At 39.4% G+C, this 23452-nt stretch overlaps 1 protein-coding gene across 1 annotated transcript; it reads right to left on the reverse strand.

Moving 5' to 3' along the window:
- Positions 1–577: 577 nt before the first annotated feature.
- On the reverse strand, positions 578–23249 carry LOC140514185 (dehydrogenase/reductase SDR family member 4-like). Its single transcript, XM_072624295.1, has 8 exons — positions 22985–23249; positions 20680–20857; positions 15002–15103; positions 13708–13778; positions 13507–13558; positions 3754–3888; positions 3168–3223; positions 578–910 (listed from the first exon to the last, which is right to left on the reverse strand). The coding sequence occupies exons 1-8, from the start codon at positions 23116–23118 to the stop codon at positions 796–798; spliced, it is 843 nt and encodes a 280-aa protein (XP_072480396.1). The 5' UTR covers positions 23119–23249; the 3' UTR covers positions 578–795.
- Between the last annotated feature and the right edge of the window lie 203 nt (positions 23250–23452).

Consider the following 23452-nt stretch of genomic DNA (forward strand, 5'->3'; position numbering starts at 1 on the left):
GTGGGGGGGTCTTCCTCCCGTCTTCCCTTAGTCCGATCTGACATATCCCCCCTCCCCGTGTGTGCTCGCCCAGAGTAGCGCCCCAGGAAATCCCCGTAGCACCTCCTTCCCCGGCGCCCTGCGTGGCACCTCCACACTCGCCTGGGAGGGAGCCCCGAGCCAGGAGGTGTGACATCCAGGCGTGAGGAGGCTTCCAGTCCCGTAGAGACTTTTTCTTGCCCAGGAAAAAAAAAAGCTGCAGTTCTTTTTCCCTTTATACCCCAAATGACGAATCAACCAGCTAAAAAACCAACAGGATCATTTGCATGTTATTTGCAAGTTAATCTCATTTTTAATGGCACCGAAATCAGAGATTTGCCCCTTTCTCCAGTGTCTCCCTGGGCCTTTCCCTCCTGCCTCCCGTGTTTAAGTCTTTTCTCTTCCCTGGCCTGGTCCCCGTCTCAGTCCTCATTCCCTCACTCGCTCTTTCCTCCAGCTGATCTTAGTTTTGCATAAAGTAGATGGGTCGGTTTGGTCTAGAAAAATGAATAGTTCAGTTCGACCTTCGTATATCATGTAGAGTTTTATACAAGGCAGATTTCCTTAAGGGCGACTTTTATTCCCATACATGGCAAACAGAGAGAACTCTAGCTGATTACACAGGCCTTTTTTTTTTTTTTTAATCCAGGGAACTCAGTGGGATGGGCATGGTTAGAGGAGATGGGAATCTCGGAACTCAGTAGTGAAGGTCCAACCTTGAGCCTTCTCTTGATTACAGACAGCTGCTAGAACCTCAGGGTGGTCTTCCCAGGTTGATCAAAGACGAGAATGGGCCCCTCCAGCCACTACTATCGTTTCTCCTGTGATGTAACTGGCATCGGGTGAACACAGGAAAGACACGATGCCTGCACATTCATGAGGATCACCCAGCCTGGGAAACAGCCATGATCATATCACAGGTCACACATTAGCATCTTACATCATCTGACTAGATCCTCACGACAGTCCTCACAGGGAAGACGAGAAATAGGGGATGAAATCAAGTGGCCTGGGTGCTTTGACCCAGCTCTTCCTAATCAACTGCCCAAAGCAAACAACGTTTGTTAAAAGGTAGCAAATATACTTCAAGGTACCAGCCTGCTTTGTTCCCTCTCCCTAATCTGTATCTGAAAGGGTTTTGTAAATAAATAGTTTTAAGAAATACATTAGTACTACTACTACTACTACTACTACTACTACTACTACTACTGCTGCTGCTGCTGCTGCTGCTGCTGCTGCTGCTGCTGCTGCTGCTGCTACTACTGCCACTGCCACCACTACCACTACCACTACTACAACTACTACTACTATTACTGTTACTATTACTACTGAAGGTAGTATGATATGTAGACTCGTTTCTTGGAAGACTAGTTTCAAAAGCAACCTTTGACCCACTGACCTAGTCCTGATCTTTGTATGCTTCTAGCAACTGGCTGGGATTTAGATACTAAATTATATGGACAGGTGGCCATCTTCTTTGATGGAGAAAGGTCCCCAGACCAGGAATTCTCCTATATTTATGAAATCACAGATGGGCCATGTGTTTACGTAATAATAATAATTCCACTAAAGTAGATTCCTCATCCTGGTGACCCTGAGTTCTTTAAAAGGAATATTAACTTCAGGAGGTCTTACCAAGCTGGTTTAGAATTCAAACACAGACTAGGTGACAGATAGTACATCTGTCCTCAGAACCAGCCTCACTAAATTCAGGCTCATCGATCGATTGGCCCTAAAAAGTGATGGATATTTTGGTTGTAGCAATTCTCAAAGACTGCCTATTATATCACAGAGGAATTGCACTAGGCATCACTGGAGGGTAAACCCATACTGATGAAATCATGAGCTGTTGAATAATTACAGGCGTAATATCATGCTAAAATCATTTGGTTTTTGTTCAGACTTGTCCTCTGAGTTCACTGATGTACTGAACTCCTAAAGGAAGGGAATCCCCTCTACCAAACACAGATTAGCAAATACTTTGTATCTTACAGAGTTAGAGAATTGCTTTAGCGAATTGAGAGGCTGAATTTTTTTGCTCAGAGGCAAGCCAGTCAATAAGGGATAGAGATGGCATCTGAATCCATATTTTCTTAACTGTAAGGCTGACCTTTTACTTCTATATCACATTGCCTTGCTGCTATAAAATGATGATGACAAATTACAAGTACATCCTGCTTGAAGAAAATTCAATATCAAAAACCTAAAGTTTTGTTGTTGTTCAGTCATTTTTTCAGTCATTTCTGACTCTTCATGACCCCATTTGGGGTTTTCTTAGAAAAGATACTGCAGTGGTTTTTCATTTCCTTGTCCAGTTCATTTTACAGATGAGGAAACTGAAGCAAACAGGGTTAAGTGACTTGCCCAGGGTCGCACAGCTAATAAGCGTCTGAGGTCAGGTTTGAACTCACTGAAGATGAGTTTTCCTGACTCTAGAACTGAGGCTCTCTATCTATGGTGCTACCTAACTGCCCCTATAAATAAGGGATAGTGGTAATTATTTGTACTACCAAGGCTCCTCTCCTTTCCTAAAGATCACACTGAGAGTGTCCTTTAAATAGCAACATTTCCTAGTACTCTCAAAATGTGCTTTGATTTGGCTCAATTTAGTTTATAGGCAGTTTTTTCATTTCAGAAATTCACTTATTGTTTAGAGTTAGACACACCGATAACCACCATCATTATTGTATGTTTATCTACTCCCCAAATATGTTTCATTCAAGATTGAGTCAACAAATATTTCTTAAGTGCTTATTATGTTTCAGGTTTTGTGGAAGGCAAAGGAAAGAGCTAAAGATCTGTAGCACATGATTCCTGCTTTCAAGGAGTTTGCAATCTAGTGGGAGGGAGAGAATAAGACATACTACATAGCTAAATATAATAAAAATTAGAATAGATCATGGCATAAAAGGAGCACTAAGTATTCCTTCAATAAACATTTATTAAAAACACCTACTCCATGCTTGTTTGAAAGGGCCTAAAATCCTTTAAATGTCAGAGAATGCTAACATCAATGACTTGTGTTCTGCGCTGGGGGATGGTGCCACCACTTGCTTGATCTTGTGTGATATATCTGGGTTGTCTGGGTGACTGTACCCTTGCAGTATTTCTCCTTTTTCCCCCATTTACTCACCAAATGAAGACCTTACCTGGATATCTTCAGGGTGTTCTTAATCTGGGTCTCATAAGCCTTATTTTCCCAAAACTGTTGGGAAAAGGGAGACATTGGCATGACATTGCTTTTGCCCAAAGGAGGAAACCAAGGGACAGTGAGAGAAAGGGACTGGTTTTGGTTTTTACCAAAGTGATTTAGGATTAGAAGCTAGATATAATATCACCTCATCCTTTTCCTCCCCTCACCTACTTATTCCCAGAGACTTCTTCTCCTATTTTATATTCCTCTCTTTTGATCACTTTCTGGCTAGTCACTCCATTGGAGCATAGAAGGGTTATATGTGTCATCCCTGAAAGGGACACAGAAGAAATGGGGATGGAGGCTTTGATCTCTCTTTTTACCCCATATATCAGAAAAGAGAGGTGGAGGAGGGATGATATGGTAAGCGTGTATTGGAAAGGCCAGGCTATTACAGGGGAACTTAAGAAACAGATGATGTCTCCTCCCCTGAATCCCCACAAGAAGATAGCCATCTCTCCAGAAAGGAGGAAGAATTTCAGTAGGACTCCCAGTGGGTGGACCCTAAACCTCCCTCTCCTCTTTATCTTACCCATCCTTACCATGGAGCTGAAGTTGGTCTTGATGAGGCCTGGTGCTAGGCAGTTCACTCTAATGCCCTTTGGTTCCAACTCATAAGCAAAGTTTTTGGCGAGTGACAGCAGGGCTGTTTTGCTGACATTATAGGGGCCCAGATACTAGATGGATGGAAAAGAAAAATGTGGTTTTTTTCCAGTTTATATTAATTTCTGAGTATTCTAAGTGAGGAGGTGGATAGAATCCTTATACTCTCTTTTAACACAATATGAAAATATTGAGATTTGCTGGACTGGGACTCAGTGACCGAAGTATGGCTCTGGTAGTTCTTATCTTATTCAAAAGGAACAGGACAGACCAAAGGGGTAGTGGTGGTGGTGGTGGTGAGGTAGTATTGAATATTAAGAAGACAGGGGGGCAGCATTCTGGGAAGATGATGGACTAGGTCAGAAATTTCCAGGTTCTCCAAATTTCTTCCAAAAACAGAAAATTGCCACAAAATGAACATAGAGCATCAAAAATAAAGGGGTAAACAAGTGTCCTTTTAAGATAACTTGAAAGGACCTCAGAAAAGACAAGAACTTGAGGAGCTGAGGTTTGACTTGAGTGAAGTGTAGACACCTCCAGGCTGGCTCCACTGAATCAACAAATGGGAGGCCCTGAGGGTAGCTCTGTAGAGAATCTTACTAGGCCTCAAGAAATTTCACCTCAACTTTTACCTCATTAATGGCCTCAAGGAATTTCACCTTTCAAAAAGTTAAGGAGGTGAATAGAATTTTAGAAAAGCTAGGGAGAATTGGTATTGGAGAAAATTGAGTGGGGATAGAAAGGAATATACTTTTTTCTCAGTGTTATATGGCACCTACACAAAAATTGACCATGTATTAGGCCATAAAAATCTCACATTCGAATGCAGAAAGGCAGAAATATTAAATGCATCCTTTTCAGATCATGATTCAATAAAAATTACATGCAACAAAAAGCTATAGATTAAAAATTAATTGGAATTAATAATCTAATCCTAAAGAATGAATGGGTCAAACAAAAAAAATAGTAGAAACAATAATTTCATCAAAGAGAATAACAATAATGAGACAATACACCAAAATTTGTGGGATGCAGCTAAAGCAGTACGTAGGGGAAATTTTATACCTCTAAATGCTTCCATGGATGAAATAGAGAAAAACCAGATCAATGGACTGGGCATGCAATTAAAAACATTAGAAAATGAACAAATTGAAAATTCCCAATTCCACCAAATTAGGAATTCTGAAAAGTCAGAGGAGAGATTAACAAAATTAAAAGTAAGAAAACTATTGAACTAATAAATAAAACTAAGAGCTGATTTTATGAGAAAAAAGCCAATAAGAAAGATAAACCTCTGGTTAATTTGATTAAAAAAGAAGAAAACCAAATTACCAATATCAAAAATGAATCACCACCAACGAAGAAGAAATTAAAGCCATAATTAGGAACTATTTTGCCCAACTGTATGCCAATAAATCTAACAATCCAAGTGAAATGAACGAATATTTACAAAAATATGTTGCTCAGATGAACAGAAGAGAAAGTAAAATTCTTAAAAAGCCCATTTTAGAAAAAGAAATCGAAGTGAATTCTACCAAACCTTTAAAAAACAATTAATTCCAATACTTATAAACTATTTGGAAAAATGGGCGAGGAGTCCTACCAAATTCCTTTCATCACCCAAATACAGTGTGGATACCTACATCAGGAAGAATCAAAACAGAGTAAGAAAATTATAGACCAATTTCTTAATGAATATTGATGCAAAATTTTAAAATAAAATATTAGCAAAGAGATTATAGCAGTATGTCACAGGGATCATACACTATGACCAGGTGGGATTTATACCAGGAAAGCAGGGCTGGTTTAATAGTAGGAAAACTACTAGGATAATTAATCATATCAATAACAAAACCAACAGAAGTCATATGATTATCTCAATAGATGCAGAAAAAGCTTTTGACAAAATACAGCACCCATTCCTATTAAACACACTAGAGAGCATAGAAATAAATGGTGCTTTCCTTAAAATGATAAATAGTATCTATCTAGAACTACAGCAAGCATTATCTGTAATGTGGATAAGCTAGAAGCCTTTCCAATAAGATCAGGGGTGAAATAAGAATGTCCATTATTACCATTTATTCAATATGTTAGCTAGAAAAGTTAGCTTTAGAAATGAGAAGAAAAAGAAATGAAAGGAATCAGAATAGGCAATGAGAAAACAACATTATCACTCTTTGAAGATGATATGATGGTATACTCAAAGAATCCTAAAGTTAGTAAAGTAACAGGATATAAAATAATCCCATATAATCCATCAGTATTTCTATATATTAACAACAAAGGCCAGCAGCAAGAGATAGAGAATTTCCATTCAAAATAACTGCAGACAGTATAAAATATTTGGGAGTCTACTTGCCAAGACAAACCCAGGAGCTATATGAACACAATTACAAAACACTTTTCACACAAATAAAGTCAGAGCTAAATAATTGGAAAAATATCAATTGCTCATGGGTAGACCAAGCTAATATAATAAAAATGATAATTCTACCTAAATTAATTTATTTATTCAGTGCCATACCAATCAAACTACCAAAAATTATTTTGTAGAGCTAGAAAAAAAATAATAAAATTCATCTGGAGGAACAAAAGGTCAAGAATATCAAGGGAATTAATGGAAAAAAATGCAAAGAAAGGTGACCTGGCTGTAATAGATCGAAAACTATACTATAAAGCAGCAATCATCAAAACTATTTGGTACTAGCTAAGAAATAGAGTGATGGATCAGTGGAATAGATTAGGTACACAAGACACAGTAGCAAAAGAGTATAGAGATCTACTGATTGATAAACCTGAAGACTTTATCTTCTGGGATAAGAACTCACTATTTGACAAAAACTTCTGGGAAAACTAGAAAATAGTATGGCAGAAACTAGGCATAGACCAATATCTCACACCATATAGCAAGATAAGATCAAAATAGGTACATGATTTAGACATAAAGGGTGATACCATAAGCAAATCAGGAGAGCAAGGAATAGGTAACCTGATCTATGGAGAATGGAAGATTGTTGACCAAACAAGAGATAGAGAATATTGTGAAGTGCAAAATGGACAATTTTGATTACATTAAATTTAAAAAGTTTTGCACAAACAAAACCAATGCAAGCTAGATTAGAAGGAAAGCAGAAAGATGGGAAACAATTTTTACAGCAAGTGTTTCTGATAAAGGCCTCATTTCTCAAATATATAGAGAACAGAGTCAAATTTATGAGACCACAAGTCATTCCCCAATTGATAAATGGTCAAAGTATATGAACAGATAGTTTTCAGATGAAGAAATTAAAGCTCTTTAAAGTCATATGAAAAAATACTCTAAATCACTATTGATTAAAAAAATGCAAATCAAAACAACTCTGAGGTACCACATCACACCTATCAGATTGGGTAATGCGACAGAAAAGGAAAATGATAAATGTTGGAGAAGATGTGGAAAAACTGGGACACATATATTGTTTATGGAGTTGTGAACTGATCTAACCATTCTGGAGACCAATTTGGAGGGCAATCAAACTGTGCATACCCGTTGATTCACCAATACCACTACCAATTCTGTATTATAAAGGTATTATATAAAAGGGGAAAATGACCTACATGTACAAAAATATTTATAGCAGCTCTTTATGTGGTGGCAAAGAATTAAAAATTGAAAGACTAGAACAAGCTAACCCCAGGGCTGATCGGGAAAATACAAAACAAAAACCTGCTCTTATCTTTTTCATACAAGTTGGCTCAAAACCAAGTTCTGCAGCTTCTAACTGAAAGAACTAGAAGCCACAACACATGATCAACATCATGAACAAGAAAAAGCAAAAGAAGGATGAAAAAAACCATGGAATCTTTCTATGGGGATAAGGACCAAAACACAAATACCAAAGAGGTCAATACTGAGACTGTACTTCCATCTGAAACTTCAGAAGGGACTATGAACTGCTCGCATGCACAAACAGCTCTCCTGGAACAGCTGAAGAAGGAAATAGAAGAAAAACTGGCCACTGATTTTAAAATTATAAAAAAAGAATTCACTGATGAGAACATCTCTTTGAAAAGGAAAATTGAACAAATGGAAAAGGAAGTACAAAAATTAACTGGAGAAAATAACTCCCTAAAAGGAACAGTTGGTCAAATGGAAAAGGAAGCATAAAACCTAACTGGAAAAATTGGACAAATGGAAAAGGAAGTACAAAAATTAACTGGAGAAAATAACTCCTTAAAAGGAAAAATTGGACAGATGGAAAAAGAGATGCAAAAGTTAACTGAAGAAAACGATTTGATAAAGATTAGAATTGGGCAAGTAGACAGCAATGAGACAGCAAGAATCAGTCAAACAAAATCTAAAGAATGAAAAGATAGAAGAAAAATGGAAAGAATATCCATCAATTGAGGAATGGCTGAACAAGCAATCTGATATAGGTTATATATGTGCAATCACGTAAACATATCTCCACATTAGTCATATTGTGAAAGAAGAAACCGAACAAAAGGTAAAACCATGAAAAACAAAAAAAATATCTAAAAGTGAAAATAGTGTGCTTTGACCTTCATTCAGACTTCATAGTTCTTTCTCTGAATGTGTATAGCATTTTTGATTATGAGTCTTTTGGAATTGTCTTGGATTATTATATTGCTGGGAAGAACTAAGCCTATCATAGTTGATCATTGCACAATGTTGCTGTTACTGTGTACAGTGTTCTCCTGGTTCTGCACACTTTACTCAGCATCAGTTCATGTAAGTCTTTCCAGGATTTTCTGAAATCCACCTGCTCTTCATGTGTTAGAGCACAATAGTATTCCATTACATTTATATACCACAACTTGAATGTTGAAAGCTATCTTAACATGTAATTGGAAAAAATAAAATATTATTTTAAAAAATTGGCCTTACAAACGTTGACCTCACAGCCTTAGGGATTTTCACCTCACAAACTTTTATCTAAAGAATATCAAATGTCTGGGTGGGAACCTGAGACCTAGGGCAACATTACCCACAAGTTGGGATTGAAACTTGGTTATATAATAAATTGCTAAAAAATAAAATAAAACAAAATAAAAATAAAAAATGAGTAAGCAAAGGAAAAAGAACCGGATCATAAATAGTTACTTTGGTATAAGAAAAAATCTGGGTTCATATTTAGAGGAAGATAGTGAGGTTAAAAAAATATACTCCTACTCCAAAGAATAATGTTAAATGGTCACACGCCCCCAAAAGTTCTTGGGAAAACTTAAAAAGGAATTAAAAAATCAAATAAGAGAGATTGAGGAAAAATTAGGAAAAAAAATAAAAGTAATCCAAGAGAATTATGAAAAAAAAGTTAACCATTTAGAAAAAAAGGTTCAACATTTCAGGAAGAAAACAACTTGAAAACTAGAATCGAGCAAGAGAAATTGAATGACATTATAAGATATGAAGAAATAACAAAACTAGAAAAACTAGAATAGAATCTGAACTATCTCAGAAAAACAAGTGATCTGGAGAACCGATTGAGGAGAGACAACATAAAAATTGGAGGACTCGCTGAAAGTTATGATAAAAAAAGAATCTGGATAAAATATTAAAAGAAACTATGAAGGAAAATTGCCCTGAAGTCCTAGAATAAGAGGATAAAGTAGAAAAAGAAAAAAAATCTACTATTCACCATCTGAAAGAGTCCCAGGAGAAAACTTACAGGAATGTCATAGCCAAGTTTCAAAACTCCCAAGTTAAGGAGAAAATATTGCAAGCAGCAACAACAACAAATCATTTCAGTACTGCAGAGGTAGAATCAGGATTTCACAAGACCTAGCAACTTCTACACTAAAAGATCATAGGTCTTGAAATATTATATTTTGAAGGCGAAAGAACTGGGGTTGTGACAAGAATTTACCCAGCAAAGTTGTGTATAATCCTGAATGAAATAAAGGATATTTGATGAACTGAAAGACTTTCAGGTATTTGTAACAAAAAGTCCAGAATTCAATGGAAAATTTCATATAAAAGATCCAGAAGAGAAAACATTAAAGACTAATTATAAGGCATGCATTAAGGTCAAACTGTTTACTATATATATATATATATATATATGTAAATGTTATCAGTAGTCTTAAAACTGTTATCATTACTGGGTAGTTTGAAAGAAAGGTTGAGACTGAGTTGTGCATGATGGGGTGATTCTATAAAACAAAATTGGGTAGGAAAAAGTAAAATGAAGCAATTATATTATAAAATGGGGTGTGAAAGGAAGAATTAACATAGAGGAAGCAAACTGAGGTGGAGGGTTGGTGATGTTGGAACCTTACTCTAATCTGGGTTGAAGAGGAAACAAAGTGTACATCTGGAAGGGTGTAGAAGTATTTTAAACATGTAGAGAGGTAAGAAGTAGAGCCATGAAGGCAGAGTAAAGGCAGGGAACCTCCTGAGCTCTCCCCTAAACCCCTTCAAAAACCTTTAAAAATGATTCTAAACAAATTCTAGAGCTTCAGAACCCACAAAAAGATGGAGTGAAACAAATTTACAGCCCAAGACAACTTGGAAGGTTGGCAGGAAAGGTCTGCTGTACCGGGGTGAGAGAGGAGCACAATCCAGTACAGGCTGTGCTAGCATAGACTGGGTCCCAGCAAACTGGGAGCAGGCTTTGGGGTGACTGAATCAGTGGCAGTAATGGTGGTTTCCAGACCTCTCAATCCACAGATGCCAAAGACAACTTAGAAGGTCAGCAGGAAAGGTCTGTCCCACCTAAGTCACAGCAAACTAGGAGTAACTGAATCAGTAGTGGCAGTAGCTCTCAACCCACAGACAGTAAGGGGGTTGAACAACTGGTCAGAAGGAAATTACAGTAGTCTTTTTGCTAGCACCAAGGCAGGACTGTGTTGCTTTGCCCATACTCAGACCTGGGGCATAGTCCTGTGTGGCAGTCCCAGGGCAAGGAGGTCCACTAACACAGCAGAGCTTGAGGCCACAGTGGAGGGGTCACTGCTCTCATAGTTCCAGGGCAGAGAAAAGTGCTTGTGGTCACTCACAGATCAGAGAACAGGTTGAGAGAATAGTAAACAGCTCTCTTTAGATCATACCACCTTGGAAGAACTTAAAAGATACTTCTAGGGCCCTAGAAGTATCTCTGAATACAGCTGCACAAAATCCCTAAAGCTTGGGACAGTGCACCCTCCACCCTAGAAGCAGAGCCCTACTACAACAGTTAAAGGTCAAGTAAAAGGCTGGGAAAATGAGCAAACAATAGAAAAAACTCTGACTTTAGAAAGTTACTATGGTGACAAGGAAGATCAAAATGCACACTCAGAATAAGACAATAAAGTCAAAGCTCCTACATCCAAGGCCTCCAAGAAAAATTTGAATTGGTCTCAGATCATGGAAGAGCTCAAAAAGGATTTTGAAAATCAAGTCAGAGAGGTAGAGGAAAAAGTGGAAAGAGAAATGAGAGTGATACAAGAAAATCAGGAAAAAAGAGAACAGCTTGGTAAAGGAGACAATAAAAAAAAAACTGAAGAAGATAATACTTTAAAAAAAAGATGGCCAAATGGTAAAAGAGGCCCAAAGAGCCAATGAGGAGAACGTCTTAAATAGCAGAATTGGCCAGATGGAAAAGAGGTCCAAAAGCTAACTGAAGAAAATAACTCCCTAAAAATTAGAATGAAGCAAATGGAAGCTAATGACTTTATGAGAAATCAAAAAAGGATAAAACAAAACCAAAAGAATGAAAACATAGAAGACAATGTGAAATATCTCACTGGAAAAACAACTGACCTGGAAAATAGATCCAGGAGAGATAATTTTAAAATCATTGGACTACCTGAAAGCCATGATCTAAAAAAGAACCTAGACATCATCTTCTAAGAAGTTATCAAGGAAAACTGCCCTGATATTCTAGAACCAGAGGGTAAAATAGACATGGAAAGAATCCCCTAGTCACTTCCTGAAAGAAATCCCAATATAAAAACTGCCAGGAATGTTATAACCAAATTCCTTAGCTCCAAGGTCAAGAAGAAAGCATTGCAAGTGACCAGAAAGAAACGATTCAAGCGTCATGGAGCCAAAGGCAGGATAACACAAGATTTGGCAGCTTCTACATTAAAGGATAGGAGGGCTTTGAATATGATATTCTGGAGGGCAAAGGAGCTAGGATTACTATTAGATTGGCTAATAGGACTGAAAAGGAAAATGGCAAATGTTAGACAGGAGGTGGGAAAAATGAGACATTAATACACTCTTTGTAGAGCTGTGAACTAGTCCAACCATGCTGTAGGGCAATTTGGAACTATGCCCAAAGGGTTATAAAACCATACATACCCTTGGACCTAGCAATGCCACTACTAGGTCTGTAACCCAAAAGAGATTAAAAAACAAAAAGAAAAGAAAAAGAACCTGCAAGTACAAAAATATTTAGAGCATCTCTTTTCTGGAGACAAAGACTTAAAAACTGAGGGGATGCCCATCAATTGGGGAAGGAATAAACAGATTGTGGTATGTGATTATAATGGAATACTACTGCACTATAAGAAATGATGAGCAGGATGCTCTCAGGAAAACCTGGAAAGACTGTGCATAAAGTCACACTAATATTGTAAGATGATCAGCTGTGAACGACTTAGCTATTCTCAGAAATACAAGGATCCAAGACAACTCTGAAAGACTTATGATGAAAAAATGTTATCTATCCCCAGAGAAGGAACTGATGGTATCCGAATACAGACTGAAACATACTTTCTTTATTTTTCATGAGTTTTTTTTGGTCTATGGTTTCTTTCACAACATGACTATTATGGAAATGTTTTGCATGACTACACATGTATAACCTATATTGAACTGCTTACTTTCTCAATGAGGACGGGTAGGGAGGGAGGAAGGGAGAGAATTTGAAACTCAAAGCTTTACAAATGAATGTTAAAAATTGTTTTCACATGTAACTAGGGAAAAATAAAATACTAAATAAATGAAAAAAAACCATGTAGAGAGGTGAGAGAGGTGGGGGATTGGGTGAGGGAGGGCCTTTGACAGCATTGTGTGGATTGGGATTTGGGAGGGTCTGAGGAGATTGGGTGACTTTTGGAGAGATCAAATAACAAAGTCAATATAGAGCTGGTTTAAGGGTTAGGAGGAACTGAGTTTAAGTCCTGCCTTGGCTGTGTGACCCTGGACAGATCATTTAACCTCACAGAGTCCTAGATAACTCTCCCAGACAATTAGTTTCTTTTCTTCGGGAGGATGGTGGTGGAGGCAACTGGGGTTAAATGACTTGCTGAGGGTCACACAGCTAATAAGTATCTGAAGCCAGATTTGAACTTCAGAGTAGGTGCTGCTCTGCATTGGTAGAGGGAAGCTTTCTAATACTGATGAAAGTGCAGGTCCCACACACAAAAAAAGTACCCTAGGTTAGGAAGGGGATAGTGCCCTGATCATGTCATAACTAGAATCCTGTGCTCAGTTCTGGATACAACATTTTAAGGACACTAATTAATAGGATAATGCCTAGAGGGAAGGGAATGAGAGTCTTGGCCCAGGGAGGAGGGAGTCATGCTGGTGCTTAGGAGGAAAGGAGACCCCCTCCTGAATCTTGTCTGTCTTCAGTTAAGATTCAGGTTGGTTATTTCTCCTGGAAGAGAGAATATGGATATCTGATTCTGTAAAGGAACAAGAGTTAAGATCTTGGGGCTGGAGAAAGTTGGGTATCAAGAGAAGGAGAGGAGTGACTTACGTGGAAGGGTGTATAGGCAGCAATCGAGGACACCATCACTATTGAGCCACCTCTGGAATAGACAATGAGACTGTTGTGGCATTCTCATGTTAGAGATCCCCTACCCTTATTTTCCTTTCCTTTCAAATGCATGAGAGGTATATTTCATTCACTCCTACTCTAACTCCCCACCACCACACAGGTCCCCTCTGACTCCCGTACCCTTGTTTCTCCATCTCTGGCACCACCAAATTCATTAGCAGGGCTGTGGCCTTCAAATTAACATTCAGAATCTGAAATGGAGAAGAGGAAAATCAGTTACTAGGAAGCCACTGTGAAGAAAGATGGGATGTTAGGTCATTGGATGAGGATTAGAGCCATCTAAGCAAGCACATAGACCTGCCCTCCCTATCTCTAGAGACAGGGTCAAGGCTGAACCCACCTTGATGGTCTTGTTTTGACCAGAACAGACCTGAATATCCAAGGCTACCATGGAATCTACCTGGCATCTCTGGGAGTCTTCCAATTGGGGATGTCATGTAGTTAGTAGACTGTAAGCATCTTTAGGGAAGGGATTGCTTTCTCTTTGTCTTTGTCTATTCCCAATGCCTATCATGGTGCCTTGTACATAGTAGGCACTTAACAAATACATGTCCATAGGTTTAAAGACTTGAAGCTAGAGGGGATTCCAGAGGCCATTTAGTCCAGGCCCTTAATTTTAGAGAGAAAGAAGAGAGCTCAAGTGGCTTACTCACTGTGGGACTTGAACCCAGGTCCCCTCCAAATTCAGAATTCTTTCCATTGTACCATGCTACAAGAATGAATGGAATTGAGCCTCTCTGGTGCTACTCCACACAGATGGACTGAACTTCTCAAGGATGGCCCAGGCCAACCTCGTACATGTGTCTGAGGTTATTCTAGCACTGATATGGCCTTTGGGAATGGGAAGGAGGTACTCTTGTGATTTTCTGGCCACATTTTCTGCAAAGTGGGATCATGAGGGGGAAACATAGTACGGGGAATTGGGATAAAGGGTCCTAGCAAATGTTTCTATCCTATTAAAACAAAATGGGCAATAGGCAGGATGGTGTTGAAATGTTGAATTTGCAACAAGAGGACCTGGAATCAAATTTCAGCTTTCACACTTACTACTGAAGTGACCTTGAAGAAACCACTAAAACCTCTCTAGACCTCACTCTCCATCTGTAAAATGAAGGGGTTGGGTTAGATGACCTCAAAGTTCCTATCCAGCTCTGTATCTATAATTATATGAAAATCTGGTGTAACTACTTGGCTCCCAAACTGATTTCATAAGTGTCTTGAGCAAGCATTGCATATTAAACTAGTCTCCTTTTCTCAAAGTAGATTGTAAGGAATATGGTCAGGGCCACTGATAACGGCAAAGTTAGAGATATTCTGAGCTTTAGACAATTTGTTCTAAATGGAACTAAACTTTTCCTTGGTAAAATGGAACATTTTCAAGGCTCACCTCTTGGGTGCTTTAACTCTTTCTTACCTTGTCCCATACCTCCTCATTGGCATCCACCAGGCTGCCAAAGAAGGGGTTGACAGCAGCATTGGAGACCAGAATGTCTATACGTCCATGGCGGTCTATAGCCTGGGAAAAGGAATATGGTCAGGGCCACTGATAAGGGAAAAGTTAGGGATATTCAACTGGAAACTCCCTTCCTCAATGGAGATCAGTTACTCATTATCCAGTTATTATTATATTAGTGAGTTATCTGTAACCAGAAGTTACATGACTTTTCATGGTCACACAGCCAGTATGTGTCAGAGACAGAAATGGAACACAGGTCTTCCTAACTCCCAGGCCAGTCCTCTGTCCAATGTACCATAGTACCTCACTCTTAGTGAGGTACTTAGTTGCTTAGTTTTTGTGAAGCTACACAAAAGTACTTTGTTAAACTATAGTATAGAGTTCCTAATTGTCACATTTTTAGCTCCTCCTTTGCCTCCTTGACATTTTCTGAGTTTCATTTCTGACTAGGATTTGGTGCATATGCTGACCTCATCAACCTGCTCAAGTGATGCCACTTTTCTAAGTCAATATTTTATTCCAATAAATATTTACAATTATATAAAGTTACATATACATTAATCATATTCAAATGTAATAAATCCATTCATTCTCATTACTTCCCTTCTCTATCTACCAAAAAGAATTCTTTAAAGTGATTGCAGTAAAGCCTGTCTAGGAATGTGTGTGTAGGGAATTAGTCTTGTAATGCATGTCATTCACCCATAAATGCATTTTGGGCCTATTAACAATATTATATACAAAGGTCAGCTTTCAAGACAGTCACTCTTGTAGAGAATATTAGACAGTCTTTCTGAACAGGTTTCACTATATTAACATCAAAGAGCATTGTGCAAAGTGACGTTGTCATATAAAGATTATATGGAGGGAAAAAATCCACACACACACACATGAGCGCACACACACACACAACCTGAGCTACACAAACACATGGCATTAAGTCACTACACTGATCTTCCTGACTGGTTTTGTAGTATAGATTAAATTCTATTATAGCTTGCTTCTTGGAGTCATGATAATGTGTCAAGGAAGTACCTTGGATAGACTATGGAGTATGTGTAGATATACTGAAACTGGTTCTGGTTGGTTAACTGAGTGGTAAAGAGGAGAGTTTTGGGGGGATTTATTTAATGATTCCTTTGCTCACGGCAACAGATAGAAAACTGTTGACCTCTGTTTGTTCTTTCTCATTCTAGGTGAAGGAAGTTGGAGCCTCCACAAGCTTGCAAATTTCTGAAGGTCTAGATGATGACTAAGCATCCCCGAATTCTAGAGTCCAGAGAGTGCTTGGGTGTTTGGTGCAGTATTGATTATCCAATGATAGTCTGTGGGACCTCAGCCCAGTGGTGATGACACAAGACTTACCTTTGGACCAGAGCTTGGAGGGACCAAGACTATATGGGAACTGAGCTAGAGCCCTGGCGACCAAGTCAGTACAGGATAGGGCACTGAATTGGCAGTAGGAAGACCTAGGTTTAAGTCTTTCCTTAGACACTTATTAGCTGCGTGACCTCTGGCAAGACACTTCGCCTTTCTGTGCCTCAGTTTCCTCATTTGTAATAATGAAAGGCTGTACTTGATGGCCTATAAGGCCCTTTCCAGCTCTAAATTTATGATCCCCATTAGATTTAGCTCAGCTCAAAATTATGTAGCATTTTGTTAATAACTGTTGTTTTCTGGTTTTGCTAAAGATTTATGTTTTATGGAAAAAGTATATATTAATGGCAAAGCATGCTGATTTATTCTCTGTCTGCTATTCACATGGGAAATTGAACTTTTTGGGCAGTTTACCACTAACCACCTGTTGGCAGTTACATATGCATAGTACCCAGAAAATAAAAGCCACTGAGGGACTATCTTGGGAACACAAAGCGATCACGTAACAGCAGGTGGCACAAATGACACAAAGTTCTCTTCAACTTTTCCTCTGAACAGTTACAGCTCTTGTAGGCCACATCCCCAAATTTAGCACTTCACTGCATAATGTGTTGGAATCTTTGCGATTACTTTAGGATAGGCTCATCTACCCAACTAAGGCCATGACCTCTTCTGTATAGCCAAATAGTGCCTGCAGGGTGGGAGGGGAGAAGGGAAGGAAAAAAGACCATTTAGGTGGTATCTGCTTTGGCACTGTGCATCATTCACTTGATCCTCACAGTAACCTTGCAAGGCAGGTGCTGTCATTATCTCCATTTTACAATTCAGGGAACTGAGGCGAACGGAGGTTAAATGACTTGGTCAGGGTCACACAGCTAGCTTCTGTCTGAGGTCAAATATGAACTCAGGTCTTTCTGATTCCAGACCCCGTACTCCGTCTATGTGATGCCGTGCGGCCTCTGACAGTGCCTGCAACAGCACTAGGCACAGAAAAGGTAGAGGGGCAAAGAGCTATAGCAGACAGCATGTTCATCTTGGAATAAAGATCTTGGTTCAAACCCCTCTTTTGACAGTTATAATTTAGCTCCATGACTACAGGGAAATCACTCAGCTAATCTGAGATCCTCGATTGACTTATCTTTAAAATGGGCATAATATTACCCATTACTCAGGGTTGTTGAAAAGCTCAAATGGTACAATGTATATATTTTGTAAACTTTGAAGTGTCCTATAAATGCCAATTACTACTACTCATATTATCATACTTATCTATAATTATTATATGTTGTCATATGTAATATAACATATCTATCATTATACTTATATGTAATATTACTTATTATTATAAGCAGTGAGGTAGCATAGTAGATAGAGCTCTGGACCTGACGTTAGGAAGATCTGAGTTCAAATTCAGCCTTAGATACCTCCTCACATTTTCCTCTTAGAATCTCTGATTTCCTTCAAGATTCAGCTCAAATGGCAGCTTCAGCAGGAAGCCTTTGAATTCTATCCTCATCCTAACAGTTCCATATACCTGTTTATGGACTTCTTATCTTTTGCATTGGAAGTTCCTTGAGAGCGGAAAATATTTTTCCTTTTTCTTTGTAAGCCCAGAATATAGTAAAGTACTTACTAAATGTAGGTTGATTGGTTTATTGATCTAGGTTAAGGCTACAGATAAGGTTAAGGTTATCAGGCAGAACCCAATAAGATGTTTTTGTAGGCAAAGGTCATTGCAGTGAAGGGAGCAAGCCCTGGGAGATTTTTCTTAATTGTGAAAATAAGACATACAAGCTGTTGTCTGTCACTCATACATATGCAGACTTCTAGTGGCTTCTCAATGACTTTAGAATCAAATACCAACACTTCTTGCCACGGGTCTGCAGAACTGTTCTCTGAGCAGCTAAAGCCTTCATTCCATTTTACACCCTAGTTACCAAAGGTGACTTTCTTTGATCTCTACATATCTGGTTCTTCATCTCACACCTTTGTCAAAATGGTCTCGTACCCATGGTACAACCTCCCTCTTCCTGTCTACCAAACTGTATTTCTCTCTTTCCTTTGAATAAAAATCTAAGCCTCTCTTCAAGAATCCCTCTCATTAGCTGCACTGACTTTCTAATCTGTTAGGTTCTGCAGGGAGGAAATGTTCCCTAAGAGGAGAGGTGGAAAGGAGCCTCTCCTGCCACATCCCCCATACTCTGTCCCAGGACGGCTAAATCAGTAGCTTCCAACTATGGTTGAAAATAGGGTTGTTGTTTCTGCAAACCCCTTTTAGCAATGACAACAAAGTATGTCGTGAATCCCCAGGGTAGTTTAATATACAACTCAAAATATTCTGCCATTATTTGCTGTTTATAGCTCTGTTGAAGAATTTTAGCACAAATCCCTTAGATCACAGTCATGAACCCCTTAGGGTTTCATTAAATGGGAAGTACTTGTCTAAGTACTAAATACCAAGTCATAGACACTTCCCTCTAGAGGCTCAAAGCAGACCAGTATTATAGTAGGTGCCTGGGGTCTACTCCTTGGCTAACACGACATGTTATGGCAGAATGTAAGTAGGCAACGTGTGATAGACATTCTCTCCCTAGGAAAGGAAATCTGCTTAGCAGGGTGGGAGAAGGAGGAGCTGGCCTCTTCAGATCTCCATGAGCAGGGGCTCTAATCTGTAAGTTGGGAAATCTTTTTTGTTGTTCTTTTAAAAAACATGTATTTATTTTATATTTATGAAATAAAACAAGCATTTCCACAACTTAGTAAAATAAAAAGATGACTGCACATGAAACTGCAAATCTATTATCTACAACTTGCTATTCCTTTTAAATATATAATAAAACAAAAAGTGGGTTGTGAGTGCATTTGCGTGTCCATACTTATATTGAGAATAAGCTTACATGCCTTATCTGCTCTATTAGAGGGAAAATTCTTTGAGGGCCAGGACAGTGTCTAGTCATTAAGACAGATCGTAGGTCTCTCATGCGTCTGTTCCACTGGGGAGATTCTAGATCAGGGTGTATTTTTGGTATCATAGATCCCTCTGGCAATATGATGAAACCTGTGGATCTTTCTCAAAATGCATAAAATAAAATAATTAGGCTTGCAAAGGAAACTAATTATATTGATATCGTTGTAAAAAAAAGTCAACCCAGATAATTTGTCCACTCCTACTCCACAGGAGTAAGGATCCTCTGGGCAAGGGCAAAAGCCATCCTGAAGCATCCTTTTATATGGGGGAAAGGTATTTAGGATAATCATGAATTCTCACACCTTATGTAATAAACAGGACAGTAATACTAAGTAAATGACACTAAGTAATGCATTAACATCCTCAAGATGTTCCCTGTATTTACTACATGGTATACAGTAGATTAGGCAGATAGATGGCTCAGTGTATATAGTACTGGGCCTGGAGTCAAGAAGAAGGAAGACCTGAGTTCCAATATGGCTTCAGACACTTACTTGCTGTGTGCCTCCCCCCCCCCCCCCAGTCACTTAACCCTGCTTGCCTCATTTTCCTCATCTGTAAAATGAGCTGGAGAAGGAAATGGCAAACTACTCCACTGTCTTTGCCAAGAAAACTGTATGGACAGTATGGTCCACAGGGACATGGCTGAATAACAATATAGTAGACTGGGAGTCAGGACACCTGTGTTCTATACCCTAACTCCTCCACTATGAGCCTTTGGATAAACCACTTAACTTCTTTGGGACCTCGTTTCTGCATCTGTAAAATAAAGGAGTTGGGCTAGATCAGAGGTGTCAGATCTGTGGCCAGCTACATACGCTCCCTAGTATAGCCTGAACCAAAGTAAAATGTAATTGGGAATAACAAAATAAAGAAAATTACAATAAAACATGGATAAGATTACTTTTTAGAACTAAATCAATATGCAGCCCACAGGGATCCTTATGTATGGCTTAGTGACCCCCAATTTTATTTGAGTTTGACACTATTTGACTAGAAGATCTCTAAGCTCTCAGTAAGATCTAATGATCTATGAACCTAAGGGAAAGGAACTCAGCCTGGTGGCCTCCGGATGCTTTTGGATTGACTAATGAAAAACAATATGCAAATAAGCACTCTTTTACCTGGCGGAAAGGTATTTAGACTAATCATGAATTCTTACACCTTATGTAATAAATAGGACAGTAATATAAAGTACATGATGTTCAGTAAAACATTAGTACTAGTTGGATCCAAGAAAGGAAAGCTGGTCCTCTCCCCTTCCTTTTGGCCTTGTGGCCCTGCTGCTCACCGTAGCCACCAGTCGTTTGCGATCCTCTGCCTTTGCCACATGGCACACGGTGCCAGTCACACTCAGCCCCTCCTTCTGGAGCGTTGCCACGGCTCGATCCACATTCTGCTGCTTTCGGCTGCTCACGATCACATGGGCCCCATCACGGGCCAGACGCTGAGCGATGGCAAAGCCGATCCTGGGGGTAGAGATAGGCAGCTGCTGCTGTCGTCCCAAACCAAATCAGCCAAGTCCTTTGGCTTTGGCCTAACCTGAGCCTGAGATAAGAACTGGGGTTATATTTTACTAGGTCCTGCACATAGAGTGGACTCCATAGCCTATAGGAGGCTGTAAGGAACGAGGAGAAAGGCAGTAAGCAGAAGGTATAGCCTAATGATGAGATTTTTGGTATGATTTGATGAGATGACACATAGACCCCCAAATATCTTCTGAGCTAGCTGGAAAATTTGTTGGGTTTGAGCCCTGCCCTCCAGGAATCCTCCTCCTTCCATACCAAGTGTCCATGGACTGCCCAAGGTATCCATGGATAGATTTTAGGAGATCCATGAACCTCTTGAAATAAAAAGGTTAAAAAATGGGAAAAAGTACACCTTTATTTCTGCTAACCTAGAACTAAAATTTAGCATTTCTCTTAATTATTTGAAAAACATTATTTTAAGAAAGGGTCCAGGGCTTTGCCAAAATCAATGCTAAGAACTCCTATTCTATACAGAATCTGGGCTTACTATGTCTTCTCCTTATTTCTGCTGCAGGGTACATGCTGTGTGAGAAAGGAGAATGGAAAACTGAGCTCAGTAGTTGATGGTCAGGTATACGGCTTTCAGGCTAAATCTGTGATTCCTATCATCACCGTCTAGATTCCTTTTCAGATGGCCTTTGGGAACTCTACTTAGCATTTCATGATCCCAAGGGAGGGTCTGCAAAGAGGCTGGCCAATCCAATATATCTTCACTGTTTTCTCAATAACCCCATAGTGTTTATTTTACCCATTAAATCCCTAAATGTGGATATAATCAGCCTTCAACTGAATTATGATGTTATCTATAGCCCCAGAAGGTAGAAATAGAATCTGATAGTTTGGGAACATAGGTAGTGAAGGGAGAAGGAGCAGGCACCCCTAAATGGGGAATTACAATGGGGAACTCCTGACATTTGAATGGGAAGAGGGAGAGGAGAATGGCAAAGAAAGGTGAATATTGAATATGAGGGGTAGGTAGGGTAGGATAATTTTTAATATTATTTTTACATAAGCACACATTTTAAACATGTTGTTACAGTGAAGGCCTGTTGCTTCTGGGGGATAGTATCACACAGGGTGTACAATTTTCAAACCTTGCCTTGGGGTGTTTGGATTTCTTAGCTTGGGTCTGTTGGGGTAGGAGCATTTAGCATGGGCAGTGTTGGCACAAGTTAGTTATTTTAGGGAGACAAATTATTTTCTTATACTAGGGATGGCAATAAAGGACAGATGTGGAGAGACTATAAAAATAAAATCATAATTAGCATTTATATAGCATTTTAAGGTTTGCAAATAGAACTATATGTTATCTCTTTACAGAAGCCTTATTATCCATTTTATAAATAAGGAAACTGAGGATGATAGAAATAAAATGACTTACCTGGGGTCACACAATTAATTAGTACCCCCAGGCAGTTTTCAAAACTCAGATTTTCCTGATTTCAGGTCTAGCATTTTACATTTGGGGCGTCAGGGTATTTATTGTAATGGAAAGAGGCACCATGAGAAACTGAGTTAGGGATAAGATTTGGTTCCTAGAGTTTGCAGTGGGTTGTATGAATGGGAAGGGCTAATTATGAAGCAGCTGACAAACATTTATTAAGTCCCCACTATGTGTATTAAATCACTACAGTGTGCTGGGTGCTGAAGTAAAGCTGTACCTGGACTTAAAAAACTTTCCTTCTGGTAGCAAAGAATGTGAAAAGAGGAGGCCTCTGACAGGACAGTGAAAGTGCCTGAAGGTGAGTGACAGTTAGTAGGTAAAAGGGCAAAGAAAGTAGGAGGGAAGGCTCAGAATGATTAACCTCTTGCAGGCAGGCTGTGGATAGAGCATAGTGAAACCAGGACTGCACTAGAGTCAGGAAGACCTGAGTTCCAATCTTCCCCCTACAAGTCAGCTGTTGTTAGTAGAGTCATGTAATAACGTTCCCCCTCTTGCCTGTTCCAATAACTACACCCTTTTACAAGCCATAGTTTAAAGACCAGACTCCGCAGGCTGTCCTGCGCAAGGGGAGACTCTTCCGGTCCTTGGTGTCCAGGGGATTTGCTGGGAAGGCATTCACTCACCCATCAGTGGAGGCAGTCACCAGGGCTACTTTGTCCTGTAACAGCCTCTGACTGCTTCTGGAAGCAGCCTGGTAGCTCATGTTGACAGATGTCAGTTTCTGAAAGCAACAAGTTTGCAAGAGGGCTCTGAGCATATCCCTATCAGGAAACGGACAACTTTCTTAGCACGCAAAGGTACAAAAAGGCTGGCCTCCCAACCCTGGCTGGGACGGCCTACTTTGGCTTGGGCCCCTCCTCCTACTTCCCAGGTTTCAAAGTTAAAGGGTCAGAAGGGGAGGGAGTACTTAGCAGGAAGTAGGATGGGCATGGAGCAGCCCATGGGCTCCCTCTGCTGGCACACTGTGAACCTGGGTGGACTCTTGCCACCACTTGGCTGGAGGGAAGCCCAGCCCCTCTCAGGGCCCTCCCCTCTACTCGCTCTGCTCTCAACAGGCACTTCTACTTTCATTCCAATACAGCTCAATTCAT

Source organism: Notamacropus eugenii, chromosome 7 (assembly GCF_028372415.1).
Source record: "Notamacropus eugenii isolate mMacEug1 chromosome 7, mMacEug1.pri_v2, whole genome shotgun sequence".
Lineage (NCBI taxonomy): Eukaryota > Metazoa > Chordata > Mammalia > Diprotodontia > Macropodidae > Notamacropus > Notamacropus eugenii.

What these genes read in the sequence shown, in the direction of transcription:
- LOC140514185 (XM_072624295.1), bottom strand. Translation starts at nt 23,118, where the DNA reads ATGCTCAGAGCCCTCTTGCAAACTTGTTGCTTTCAGAAACTGACATCT. An exon ending in GCAAACGACTGGTGGCTACG is followed by an intron (nt 15,104 to 20,679) that starts GTGAGCAGCAGG and finishes TCCTTTTCCCAG; the next exon opens with GCTATAGACCGCCATGGACG. An exon ending in AACACCCTGAAGATATCCAG is followed by an intron (nt 911 to 3,167) that starts GTAAGGTCTTCA and finishes GCTGTTTCCCAG; the next exon opens with GCTGGGTGATCCTCATGAAT.